This window comes from Parasteatoda tepidariorum, chromosome 12 (genome assembly GCF_982258835.1).
Source record: "Parasteatoda tepidariorum strain Cologne lab strain chromosome 12, Ptep-v5.0, whole genome shotgun sequence".
NCBI lineage: Eukaryota > Metazoa > Arthropoda > Arachnida > Araneae > Theridiidae > Parasteatoda > Parasteatoda tepidariorum.
In genome coordinates this window covers 66,694,439-66,709,488 of record NC_141766.1, presented here as the reverse complement: position 1 = coordinate 66,709,488, position 15,050 = coordinate 66,694,439, and the positions used below count along the sequence as shown (strand labels likewise).

The 15,050-nt window shown below is 31.4% G+C and overlaps 1 protein-coding gene across 3 annotated transcripts in view; it reads left to right on the top strand.

Annotated features, from left to right (window-relative positions):
* Positions 1-15,050, top strand: part of LOC107454849 (putative E3 ubiquitin-protein ligase HECTD2) — a 70,423-nt gene that overhangs the window by 17,507 nt on the left and 37,866 nt on the right. For 2 of the 3 annotated variants that reach the window (XM_087156210.1, XM_087156211.1), the window contains one exon: positions 11,945-12,285. In XM_087156210.1, coding sequence (XP_087012336.1) covers positions 11,945-12,285 — 341 coding nt within the window. Of the gene's footprint in view, positions 1-9,401; positions 9,592-11,944; positions 12,286-15,050 lie in introns of those variants that run through there. The other variant, XM_087156212.1, reaches the window with a different exon arrangement.

Here is a 15,050-nt window from a genome sequence, read left to right as displayed (position 1 = left end):
TAGTACAAATATTTCACAAGTCAGCCACAAAGTGCAATTCATTAGAAGGAAAAAAAATTGAAGAACTTTTACTTGATACCTTAAAATTTCATAGAAAATAAGTGTTGCTTTTTAATATAAATGTCAGGCGCTAAGTACATCAATGTTAGACTATAAATTCTCTTCACTACCAAGTTCGTATAGTTATACATATTATAACTATCTAAGTTAGTTCCGCTAAGCTATTAGTTGCTATAGTTACAAAAAACTTGAACTTCATTGTACTCTTTTGTTGGAATTGGAATTTGTATTTATTATGCTTAATAGTTTTCGTTAGACTGAAACGATGTATTTGTTCAAGCGGAAAATTCTTCTGCTTATTTTTAAGCACAGTGTTATTATTATTACTTTAGTTTATTAAAAAAGTCAAAATTATTATAATTAATTAAATTTGATGTTAAGTTTTATGATTAAGCTGATTTAGGTGAATCTCCAATTCCTTGAGTTTTGCAATAAAATCACTTGTATTTTGTAAAACATCACAAATCACTTAATATGCAATAGTAGTTTTTTGTTTCTTTCTGGCAAAAATTTTTGTCTAAAAATTTTTCAGAGTTAAAAACTAATGTTGATTTTATTTTAAAAATATTTTGTATTTCATATTGACTTTAATTTAGATTTGATGAATTATTTAAAATTTTTACTTATTTTGATTTTTTATTATTGAACTGATTTAAGATAAATTCTTACCCTTAAATACTTTTCATATATATTGACAAAAATGAAACTGTAATTTCCACAGCTTATGCGTTTGATATTAATTCCTTTTATAACTCATTCTTTTCTATTTTGAGAATCAATAGTTATTATCAATTATTATAAATTTTTACAATTTATAATTTTTTTTCAGTTTATTTAGTTTTTTTTACCAGTTATTTAAAAAAGAGCATATTTCGAAATAAGGAATGATGCGTAAAAAAGTAATGCAGCAGTGTAATGTTTCTCCAAAAATAAGCTTTTTTATGTTATTTATGAAACCAAAATACGTTACAAATTTTAACAAATTTAAAATATAATAAATGAAAAATTTTAATTGAAACAAATTCGCTTATTCTTTGAGCTTATTATTATGTTCTATATGATTAAAAAACGAAAAAGTTAAAAAAGGTATAATCCATTATTCAAAAAAAAAAAAAAAAAAAACTCAATTTTCAACAACGATTCTTTTTTGCTTCATTTTTACTATCTTTTTTCCTATTCATTTTAAGTTGCGAAATTAAATGCGCTAGCTTTGTGTGCATGTATTAGGATATTAGTATAGTATATGCGTATAGCCTTCTTTTCATAAGTTCTCTGACTGTACTGAGTTGCTATGGTGGCTGGGGTTCGCAAGGTGGTGTCTTTCCCAAGCCTGGGGTAGCTTTCCCAAGTCTGCGGGTTCGATCCCCGGCCCAGACACCGGATTTTCAGGATGCAGAAAATCCTCTGCGGCCATGTCGTATGATTATGCGTCATGTAAAAGATCCCTGGAGTGTCTTATTGGCTCTCGGCATTTCCGGCAAAATTAAAAATCCCTAGTGCACTTTAGCATCCAAATAGAGTCTCGGTGCTGCCATCTAGTGTGGCAGAAACTAGACGTCCAAATTAACATGGCCAACGGTATCTCACCCATTGTGGTGGTCCTGAGAGAGTGGATACCACTTCTGGAGAACGCACTAGGTCTGCTCATCGGGAAGACTGATTGTGTAGCTCATAGGAAATAAAATTTAAAAAATATTGGTTGCTATTATACTAGCAAGTATAAGATAATACTCGCATTGTGCTTTCCGTAGAGAAGAAAAAAAAGGGGAAAAGTGTACACCATTATCATATAAAAAATGCATTATTTAATAACTATTTTTTTCACTGTCTTTATATTTCTATTCATATTGAGTTTCTAAATTAAATGCGTCTATCGTACCAATACATTATGATGTCTTTTTCGCATTAATTCCCTAACAAAGATTTTCTATTATACTGCCAAGCAGTTTAAATTGCCCGAAGGTATACTTGTTTCAAGTCAAATACAATAGAAATATGAACTGATACACGCACCATAAATTTTTAAATAATAGGGGAGAGGGGGGTCAATTGTAACAGGGTACGATTGTAACAGAGCAAACATTTCGAGTGTCGGGTTCTAGATTTGGTTCCTAGGAGGCGCACAAGGTGTATTTAATAAATCTGCATGTACACCCCTGCTGGCAACCATTTTTATGTACTTTTGAAAGAGTTACATCACAAAAGATATTTTCACGCTGCGTAAGTACTTTTTTTGGTATTAGAATATTATATTGTAACAAAGTAATTTTGTTTAAACAAATGAAAATTAGTAACCGAATATGTAAGTGGACACCTTAATTAACAATTCAATAAAAAAATTAGTTTTGTTAATTAACTAGCATTGTTTTTAACAAATGAAGCTGAAATGGCGTCTTGGGGACGATTGTAACAATAAGTAAAGGAACGATTGTAACAGCTGAAAATAAATAATCTTATGTTTACAAACCATTACTTAGCTCTTTAAGAACCACCAATAGTTTCCTATATCATTTATATCATGTTGCATGCGCATTATTTTATTTGTCACCTTTCACAGCATAAATTAAAATTTTTAGCCCCTTAAAGTTAAAAGTTTAACTCTTTAGGTTAAATGGTTAGGTTGCTAATTATTATTTTTACTCCTAAAATATCACTACTATTTTGATCAATAAAAAAATATATCACAGCTATGATAATATGTATAATTAACTATGTTTTAGTTGAATTTATGAACTGTTACAATTGACCCCGTAAGTGGGGACAATTGTACTAAGTGCACGACTGTCAAAAATTGTTAATAACTAATATAATGACATTTAAAATAAGGTATTTTTTTTTCTAGTAGAGGATAGTCTACTTTACTCGTCTGTCAATTAATACTAATAATATATTGGATTTTTTGTTAGTTAAAAATAGTTAAGTAAAAAATGTTACAATTGACCCCACTCTCCCCTACTAACTCAGTGGCGCGACAGCCCATTAAGAGGGCCAAGGCCGACTGTGCCCATCTCAGTTTTCTTGACCTTGGGCTCTGGGGTGCAGGAGCATATGTTCCGGTCAGGTGGTCAGCCGAACGCGGAGCCCCCAGTGTTAGTTCCCAAGCATGCTTGGTACTCATTTTATCGACCCACTGAAGGGATGAAAGGCTGAGTCGGCCTTGCCCGGCCCAAGGATCGAACCAAGGACCTCTGGCACGGCAGCGCGAAGCGCTACCACTCAGCCACCGGGCGTCACTCTCCCCTACGCTTTTCATAAATTCGCTAATTTTGATTTATAATTATATGATTGTTCTGAGTAAAATAAAAGATAAGTATAGGCTATAAGGCCATAGCGGAGAGGTGACAGCTTAATTATCTCTAATATTTATTAGTAGATGGCAACCGATGCAGCGGTTCACTTGCTTATTAATTGGGACGAAGCATTGTTTTTTTTTTTTTTTTTTTTTTTTGTGACTGTAAAAAGTTAGGGAAAAAAGCATTTTAAGGGTGATATATTTTTCGTGAGTCTAGTACGTTCTTGATTTTCAATGCGTTAGTTTTTTCCCCAACCAACTGGACTTCTAAGGCATATGTATAGTTCAATCTTGTTTCTGAGTTAAAAGCTATAGAATATGATGGCTGAATGATGATTTGAATTAAGTGGCCTTATCATCTTCAACATTAAGAAAGATGGACTCTTGAAAGCTTTTCATTTATGAGTATAGATCGAAAGAAAATTAATTAGGAAGAGTCACGATGGCTCAGGGGATAGAGCGCTCGCCTCTTAATGAGGTGACCTAGGTTCGAATCCTAGCTGTGGCTCGCTAAAATAAATTCTGTTCCCGGCTCACATACACCACAGTTCTGACGTAAAATATCCCCAGCGGTAGAAAAATCATGAGTTAGAATCCATCGGGCTGACCGTGGGTGGTTTTCCTCTCCATGTAACGCAGATGCAAGTTAGTTCAAAAAATTATGACTTGTCCCAGTGCTTTATCCAGAAGTTCCCTTGTCTTTTGTGATCGGTTAAAAATTTCAAGGCTACGGAGTTGAGCATTTATAGTCAAAAACCAAGAATTATGTCAGTTTTTCAACGTCAGCTATAAAGTATGAAATAAAATAGAATCAAATAATGAATCAATTTGAACACCAATCAAGCACACCAAAAACTGATTAAGCGCATACATGCTCAAAAGTATTTCGTGATATTGTGCCACTTTCTGCTGTTAATCTGTCAAATACAGTTTAAAAATGAGAAACCAGAAGTAGAGAAAATCATGAAGTAAGTTTAAAACAGTATAAAAATTTAAACAAATTTCGAGAAAATCAAACAAAAACAAGACACTTCTATCATCGAAAATTACTTACATTTGAAATTATTACTTTCTACAGTCCTAAAATTTGATGAAGACCACTCAAAGAAAAGATTGCAACATCAAAACTAAAATGATGACTGAAGAATATGCATGCAGTGGCTCTATAAAACATGTACAAACTTTGAAAATCTTTACAAAAATGTCGTTATTTTTTTCGATCATTAAGGATTAAAACTTATTGGATTCTTCATTGGTTCTTGGTTTATTGGATTCTTTATACTTATTTTCATTAATGGAAATCAATATTTACAATTTGTAATAAATTTATCAAATTGGGTTACTTATTTCAACTTCACTTTTTCTTTACTGTATTCGAGAGCCAACTTTACTCAGCATTAAGGAGAGACAGCTACTTGTAAATTTATTTTCAAACGATTTCTTTACAAAACTTCACTTTTTTTTTCCAAAATATGCTGATTAAATATATAAAAATTTAAAATTCGCAAAAACATTTCTTGTGTCGTTATTCTTAGTATTTTTATTTCGATTAGAAAACACTGTGGTCGTCTGACTTACCCTAAACCTGCACGCTATATGCGGTGGTCTCCAACCCTAGGAACACGGATCCGTATTCATGTAAACGCTCTTTACATTTATAGAATTCCCAAGAGATTTTGAGCTCGCTGATTGGATTTTTCGGCAACGCCTTCTGTGACGTATGGCTATTTCATTCTGCCATGCTTGTTATTTCTAGCATTGAGCTATTTTTATACTCCAGTTTTTGTTTTCCAAACTTGAAATGTAAGTTTTTTCGCCTGAGGAACTGCCTTCTTCATTTAAAAATAAAATAGAAACTATTTCATCAAATATTACTACCCTTGCAAATACGAAATGGAGCTCTAGAACTTCGAAACCTCAAGGAGATTTGCTGGTAAATTACTAGTTTAGTTATTTCAAGAAAAATTTTGTATTTTATTTTTATGAAAGACGGAGAAATATTATATTTATTTTGGTAGGCTAGGACTTAGATAACTCGGGAATTTCTAAATTATGTGGAATTTTATTTCGCGATGTTTTTTCTGTTTCGTAAAATCGGTTTTAACACAAGAACCACAGTTTAAATACATATGTAACGCAAAAAGCTTCAATTAATCTTTTTATGTTATCCTAATTAATTATTCTAATCGAAATAATTTCTCACACTTTTAAAAGCCACATCCTGATCTTAAATCTATTTTTGGCTCAAGTATGCATTAGGACAATTTTCCCTTTGTTCTCTGTGGGAAACACTCCATCAATTTCATAAACCAATAGCAATTACTAAAGATTTCCCTCTTTTCCCTAAATAGAGACATTTACGGGCTTTACTTAGCAAGATTTTCCCAGATATATAACCAAGGAGCGCAACTTTTCGTGTTCACTTTTACACTCTCATGACTGCTCTGTCTAATAATTAATAAATAAATTTTGTACCCTCCTTCCCGGCCTAAAGGCCTGTTTTAATCCTTCCACTCGGCAACGACATTATATAAATGGTATTTAATGCAAACTTATGGAAGGAATTACTTAACCCCACATGAAACATCGTTTTTAAAATCTTTCTAACATACAAACGGAGATAACAAACGGAGAAATGATATTAAGCAGGAGCTACAAAAAGACGTTACAGAAGGCAATGCCGAGAAATTCAATCAGAGAGCTTAAAATCTCTTGGGGATTCTGTAGATGTAAAGGTAGTTTACATGCGATCCGTACCGGTCCGTTGTTTAAATCGTACTGGGCCGCCCAAGGAACATAAAATTAATTCCATTTTATTTACTGTGGTGTATTTCTCTAGGTACGTTAATTAAGAGTAATTGTACGACTTGCCATAGACGAGAGGCTAACTGAAAATCTGACAGACATCACCTAAAGTTGCACCAATACTGCGCATGCAATTGTAGTTTATTTTAAAGTGTGTTTGAATAAAATTATTAAATCAAAACGATCTCCGAATGGAACGAATCAACGTTCCTCCCCTTCAGCGAGAGCCGCGGCAAATTATCAACGTTGACCGGTCCATGTCCACAAAATGGTTGGGGAGTACTGCTCTAAAGCAGTGGTCTCTAACTCTAAGGCCGCGGACCTGTTTATGGATCAAATGGTACCGGCCCGTCAAGGAACATTAAATTATTTCCATTTTATTTACTGTACGATTTTTCATGGACGTGAGATTGACCGGGGCTGATGAGAGACGCTACCTAACGCAGCTCTAATACCGCCCATGTAATTGTAAATTATTTCGAAAACATGTTTAAATGCAATTAAACTAAAATTATAAAAATAAAACAATTTTAAATAATCAACCTTCCCTTCTCAGCAGACCACGGTAAAATTAGAGCGATCTGTGGTGGTAAGAAAATTGGGAGCAATGTCCTAGGGGTTAAAGAAGGAAAAAAGCGGTACGTCATAATTTAAATAAAAAGACAATATTTAATAGCCTTTTTTTCACTTCCTTTACTTTTCTATACACATAAGGATTCGAAATTAGATGTGCTACTATTGTGCGTATATATTATAATATAATATTCTTCTATTCATGAATTCTCGACGTTAGATTTATTAATACTATGATTGTTCTTTTTCTTTTATTCCTTTTATAGACTACCTATTTCTAGTGAAAATGCAATTTCACTAAATATTAAATCAGTTCTCAGAATGAAACTATTAATCATATATTCCTCGCAACCAGTGACGCATTATTGATTATTTTGACACATTAGTGATAAAAAAAACAGACAAACACTCTATTATTCTCAATATATATAATTTGTAAACCCTGATTCAGAAATATGTTTTTACTTTTCCGATCAGGAGCGGTCGACACCAAATATGTAATCAACTAACTAGATATCGATCAGTTAAAATGTTGATAAAAATTTATTAAGAAAAAGACGACTCTTTTGTTAGGCTTTGTTTACAAAAAAACGACAGTTTTTTTTACAAAAAAAAAAAAAAAAAAAAAGTTTTTCAGTTCTATGCGTTACCATAGAGGCAGAAAGTAACTAAAAGATTTTAGGAAATTAAGATTCATTGAATTAAAATGACAAAAACGTTTTGAAAAAATAAAGGATATTTGTATTATGTTTTTTAATAAATTATATATCTGGTTCTTACTTTGTAAAGCTTTTGAAAATTATCATTTTTTCCTCAATCTGCTTGATTAAAATGCTTCAAAAACTTTGAGTGCTAGCAACGAATAAAATATTTTTGCCTTTAATTTTCATTCACACAGAAAACGGAATTCCTTTTGTACAGTAAAAGATGTATTTTAAATGTTGTCATAGAAATAAAAACTAACAAAAAAATTGTAAAAAATATATATTATTAAAGCAAAAGAACAAAAAAATTGGAAAAGAATAGTATCATTTATGTAAAGTTTGAACACAATGCCTTAAAAAATATTTATTTTATTTTTTAAGACATAAGTATTGTGTTAAAATAAATATATTTATTTTTTATAATACAGTCAAACCCCGCTATAGTGGACCTTCAAGGGACCGAAATTTTGCTTCACTATAACCGGAACTTCACTATATCCGTTCACAAACAATTTTAATTAATCTTTCCAAACTCCCCCCCCCCTTTTATTACACATTATTTAAATAAATAACCAATAAAATGAAATACAAAAATGACTGAAAAATAATACGTAGTATCCGTATTGTCTTGCTTCACTTTGTTCACAGTTCAGTAAAGAAAAAGTAATCTGAAAAGTCATGTTTATAGCCCTAAAATTAAATAACTGTATCTGAAGAAAGATTTATTCAGGCATTTGAAACTGAAAAATCCGTGCAAAACACAAAATTCATATAATTATTTCCTACTTTTGTTGTTGATTCCATATTATGAGCAGGTATAAATAGTGCCAATAATCGGTTTCTGATAAAGTAATATTAGAATATCGTTAAAAAAATTAAAGCCCATTCTTGAATTTTTCATTTTTTAGTTTAGTCTGCTTTACTGAAATAAATTATCTTTCATGGCATTTAAAACTATTTGCAATGTTTTTTAGACAATTCAGATGCGTAAAAAGGATGTTTTTGCGTTTTAGGAAATATATATATAAAGTTTTTGATACCGTATATGCTTTACAGATGAGGTTATTCCGTAACTACGTTTTTCTGGTAACATAAATTTCTGAACTACAGAATTGTCACCAATTTATTGCCTCACGAATTTATTCTCTCTTCTTTAGGAATGTCTTTTGGGCAATTCAGAAACATCAAAAGTTAATGCTAGTTGTAGAAAAGCTAGTTGGAGAAAAAATGACATTTTTACATCGTTAGAAATAAATAAAATAAAAATTTTCGGTATCAATTGCGCTTTACGAATTAGGTTATTTCAAAACTGCATTTTCTTCCTATAAAATAAATATATGAATTAAAATGTGTTTATTTGTTTATGGTATTTTATATTTGCCCGCACATACTAGTTTTCAATTTTATTTCTCTCTCTTTGAATAAAACTATCTTGATGAATTTTAATTTCAATCTGAAAATGAACTATAATTTTTATGTATCGATAATCGTTAAAGGCCTTTTTAAAATTGCATTTTCCATAAAAAAAAAAATTTTAAAAATTTATGAATAAATAAAAAATAATTTAAAAATAATATTTCAGGATAACTTTTATTGTACTAAAACAATTGTTTAGCGACTGAATGTGCCATTAAAAATAAATTATATAATATTCAGCAAAATAAATTTTACTCAGTGATCTTCATCAATGATTATCTCTGCAAAAACACCCTTTCTCTGGGAAATGTGAACAATTTTATTATCCTTCATTTTTTTAGAGATATTTAGTATCTGATAAGATATAAGTTTGTAGACTATCCAGTTTATTACTCAGGCTGCAATATAGGAAAAAACTTTCGATTATCAAATCCTATGACCATTAGTTATAAAAAAATGTTTCAAAGGAACCGTTAAAAGCATTAGGAATTTCTACCCCATTTTTCCCTCATTCTATTAAGCTCAAAAGTCTAGGCCCCTTAGGAATTTATACCAGAGCCGTAAACAATCATATAAAACTTCCACTCCCGAGGAGCCAGGAACGAACAAACAAGTCCGTTTCTAAGAAAAAAATAAGCTCCATAATCAGAATGTTTTTTTCTTCGAAAGAACGGAAGGAAGATATAATTGCAACATAAATCTTCCATTTGTTCGTCTTCTTAACAAATGCCTTTTGTAACAGTAAGTTTGGAATTTATTTTTAACTTTTTATAACTGTTTTATATAAATGGTAAAAAAAAATTTCCATAATCTGGATAGTTAAATTATCGCTTAATCTAGTACGATACTATAAAAGAGGTCAAAATACTTTCCCTTTATTTTAAATTATATATCTGCAAATATATATAATGAAAAAAATTATGGTAAAATAACTTTACTGTAAGGTAGTGACATTTACGTTTAAAAAAAATATTAAAAAAATTAAGAAAAACAACAGTTTTCCGGCTAATGAAATTAAAATATACGGTATTTAAACTATTAATTTTGGTAATTTTTTCCATTTATATGTTAACCAGAAATTCTGCTTTTCAAAACCATAGTTTTTATTTTACCACACATTGAATAAAAAACCTTAAAGTAAATTTGACAGAATAAATTGTTTTTATGCCATGCTCTAAACCTAAAGTAACACGATGCTCTAAAGTGACTTGATGAAATTACCAAATTTGATCGCATGTCATAAAACCATATTCTATTGTAAATTTTTGCAAAATCATTAGAAAAGCGCTTCGGTAAAAATTACAGAGCTTTTTGGTGTTCCCATAGCCAGAAACGTTGAAATTTTAACCATATTCTGGTTGTTTTGGTAGTTCCTCCGAATCAACATACTTTTTTTCGATGAATTTAGTTTTTTAATCCTTAAAATTAGGTGGTAACTGCTATTTAAGAAATATATTCCAACAGTTTAACCTGGTAAGTAGTTAAAAATTTGATCTATCTTAAGGTAATTTCACTTTTTTGCGTATTTCGACATATCTGTTAAAGCGAATTAAAAAAAAAATTTGACGCAAATTTAAAATAATAAAGTGTACAAATTTATTTTTAAATGCAGTTTAATAGATTTTATCATTTAATTTATTAATGACTGAAAAACTTTAGAAGTGCCAATGATTGCTAACTTACTATTCAGAAGTTTTAAACTAAGTAGTTTGGAATGACGGAATACAAGGTTTTTACAAAATCGGTTGAATAGTCTCGAACAAGTAAAATTTAGAAATATAATTTTTTGTAAATGTATAATTCAGAAACAATTTGGTGCATTTTGTTCAAATTTCGGGTTTCGTAGGTAGGTGCTGTTTTAAAGTGAAAAGCATCAAATTAAAGATTTTGTCGTGGGCTAAAGTTCCACTGAGGGCTCCTCTGTGGAACTTTAAAATATTTGATATATTTTTTCAATAATAAGAACTTTAGTTGGGATTCTAATATTGCTGTAACCTTTATTTAAACTTAACTAAATGAGTCTAATCAACTACGTGAACTTTCTTCTGTTTTCATAATTGATTTAAATCGGTAACTTACAAAACCGGTGTCAACACCTGAGTACCAATTGTCATTATAACTGAAAATGGCAGAAGGAAAACTTGAAAGAAAATCTTTTAACGCTAAACATACCATAGAAGATCGAATGACCGTTTAAGAGCTTTTGCATCGAAAATGTACTTCTCATCTTATCGTTTTTGCACATTTGACTTCATGACTTTTTCTAACAATTATATACAGTTAATATTACATTATCATTACTTTTTTTGTATTTTGTTTGTTTCGAAAAATGCTTGTCGTATGCCTATTTCTCCTACTACCGGTCATTTGACCGGGAGATAAATTTATTGCCTTATAAGGTTATCGGATCAAAAATTACGATGTAATGCGTGTTCAACGTATTGCATGCGATTAATTGCACATTTCTGCTAAGACTGTTGCGTAGTTAGCTCAACCAGAATAACTGTGCATTCAAATTTCAAGAAAGTACCTAAAATTTCAGATTGGCATTTTTGTGTTAAAAAAAAGTGACAAAAACTAAATGTTTTGTTCAGTAGCTTATATTTTATTTTGATAGCTTTACTTCATATCTAACTAATTATTAGTTTTTACCCCGAAAAATGTCGAAACAATCAAGACAGGGCAAGTTCTTAGAAGAAATATTAATTATAAGAATATTTATAAGAATTATAATTCTTATATATTCTTGTAATTATGAGAATAATTATAAGAATTATTGAAATAATAATAATTAGAAAAAATATTTTTGAGGAAAATGTACAATGGAAACACACTGTAAATGTAAAAAGTGCTTTGAACAATGAATAAAAAATTCTAATTCTTTGTATTTGTAATACACAAAAATTGGCATTATATAATTTTTTTAATCATAACAAAGTTTATTTCCTTCCTGACATCCATATTTCCTACAATCAATTAAGAAACGTAAAGTCCGGTTATTTGACCGGCTATGGTAGAAATAGTTATGGTATATATTAAGTGTTGGTATGTTTAGTGTTAAGTAAAAATGATAAAATATTTCCTTACTTTTCAGGAAACGGGAAGTCGACAAATTGTTCAAGTTACTGGCTTTGGTCCTTTAATAACAGATACTCTTGGAGTTATTCACACTTACATAACTGGACTTTTACTACCTCCTTCTTCACCAGATTCCACTGTATATGTCTCACTACCACCTATCAGTCAAGGAGGTGAAGGTCAACTTGTTACTCTTAGAAGTGAAGCTCGACAACAAGCTTATGTTCCATCTGATGGACGAAGCTCATTGTTAGCTGGATCAGCCACATCAAATGTGGCAAAAAATAATTTACTAGATGATTTACAAACCAATCTCATTTTGTATCCTACTAAAGAAATGACAATTAGACAACTGAGGTGATATTTTAGAGCATTCCTTGTTTATGCAGCTCAATGTATTTTCTTAATCCATATTTTCTTTTCAACATTAAAATAGTTTAAGTCAACAAAAGTATTTTTAAAAACTAAATAATGCTTTACCTCATGTCCTGAAGGTAAAATATCATGACCCAGTTTAAACACAATATTGAATTATTCAGAACTTATTGAACATCTTGTATTTTTAAAAAATACAAGATGTTCAATAAGTTCTCACATATTTTTAAGCAAAAAATACCAACATGCGGTCCGGAACGGAATTAGAATTTTATTTACAACAAAAGAAATGCTAATGGAATAGCTAAAAGCTTGATGTATTTTCTTAATCAATATCATCTTTACAAGATCACCGGTTACTCTTTTTGTTAGATATTAAAAAAGTGCCATGCATTTGTGGCATTTTAAGCCAACAAAAGTGTTTTTAAAAGTGTAAGTAAATATGCAAGTAAGTAAATAAGTAATTTTACCTAATATTCTGATGGTTAAACATTATAACCTATTTTAAACAAGATATGTTTATTCAAAGAAAATACTAGGTATTCCATTAGTTCTCATACATATCCAAACAAAAAATACCATAATGTGGTTAAAAGTATTCGGATATTTTTTGCAGCATAAGAATAGATATTATTTGAAATTCTTTAAACCAAGTGGGTAGTCATGATTCTGTCTTCTACAAGCTTTAGCTTTTTTCTAAACTAGTGCATGCAGTACCCCAGCATCTGTAGAAGCTTCGTCTCTTCCTAGCTCCGAAATTGGCTCGAATTTCATTATTTTACAACATTGGGTTTCTGAGCCGCGATGGCTCAGAGCGTTCGCCTTCCAATGAGGTCCGTGGGAGGTTCTCCTGGTCTTCCTCTCTTTGTTACGCAAGTGCGGGTTAGCTCCATTAAGAAGTCCTCCACGAAAGCAAATTTCTCCCTACGCTCGATCCAGGAATTCCCTTGTCTTCTGGATTGGATTCAAAATTACAGGGCTACCGAGTTGAACATTAGAAGTCGTAAACCTATAAAATTGGGTCGGCTGTTCAACGACGGTTATAAAATTACAAAATAAAATATTGGGTTTCTGAGTCATGATAGCTTAGGGAACAGAGCGCTCGCCTTCCAATGGCGAACGTACGACCAGCGGCAAACGCTCGAATCGAGCGCTTCCAATGGCGAACGCTCGATTCGTATCGACAAGCCATCACTGGGTTCGATTCGAATCCCTGCGATGGCTGGTCGATACGAATTCCGCATCCGGCTTGCACCTACCACCGTGCTGACGTAAAATATCCTCAAGGGTAGACGGAGCGTGGGTTAGAGCCCTCGTGCCGTCAGGCTAACCGTGGGAGGTTTTCGCAGTTTCTCTCTCCATGTAACTCAAATGCGGGTTAGTTCCATCAAAAGTCCTCCACGAAGGCAGATTTCTCCCAATACTTGGTCCAGGAGTTCCCTTGTCTTCTGGATTGGGTTCAAAATTACAAGGCTACGGAGTTAAACATTAGTAGTCGTAAACCAAAGAATTGGATTGGCTGTTCAACGACGGTTATGAAATAAGAAATATTGGTTTTCTATACCATGTATCTTCAGCCAATATAATCCAATAAATTAAAATCGAGCTTCATTGTATGAGACACTGGGTCATTGTATGAGAGTCATCAGATATTGAGCTTGGCTGTCTCTGCAACAATGTAGGGCAATATTTGCAATATGCGAAGGAAAATTATTTGCTTACATTAATAATATCTCTGCATAATCTTCAGATTGGGCTTTCTAGAAATTTCTTCCGGACAAATGTTAACTTCCCTTTAAATGAAAACAAAAAAGTTTTTCTTCTTTGAAAAAAAGAAGAAAAAAAAAAAAAAAGAATTCCTACACTATTGTTGAATTTTCGTTTTGATATCCTCGGCTCAATTTTTTTTCTTCTTTTTTTTGACATGGGGTATGTTTTGCTACAATCGATTTTTTTAAATGTTATAAAGTTATTCCAGAACAAAAAAAAAAAAAAGCATATATATTATTGTAAACGATTTTGCATTAGTTTATAATCTGTCATAAAATTCTACTAAACAACTGAATCTTTGTTATATGCATACATTTTGATGTTCATTGTTATATGCATTTACTGTATAAGAATTTATTAGACATCCTGTTTATTTTTTTGTTTCAGATTTCGTAACTTCAACTATAGTTAGCCATAATCAATTAACATCTTTTAGATATGCCCCTTAAGTATCCCTTAAGCCAGTGGTCGCCAAAGTGGTCTATATAGACCCCCAGGGGTCCATTTAACATAAGCGGGGGTCTATCTGAGCCAGGGGGTCGATACGAATCGGATGGGTCGATTGGGGGTCGAAGAAAAAGCAGTTCTTAATACGCAAATCACACATACCTAAGCGAGTATGTAAAATTTGTGAATTTTTTTATAATTGACATTATATCAGTTTGTTTATAGAACATAAATTAATAAACTTATATTTATTCGGATAAAACAAGTATTTACGTACCAGCCAGGCATGAACTCTGCACTTCTGGTTTATAAGTCATATGCATATGTGCGCTTGTCCAAATGTCACATGTGACGAGCATTGACGTTACAAACGCAAATATCATACGCAGTTTCAGCTATCTTTGCAAACTGTGAACGGTGTTGAATATTTGCAGAGTCATTATTAAAATTTTTATAGTTTTGGATAATTAGTTATTGTTTCGACAAAACCATTCGTTTAGTTTAGATATCAATTTTAATTATCAATACAT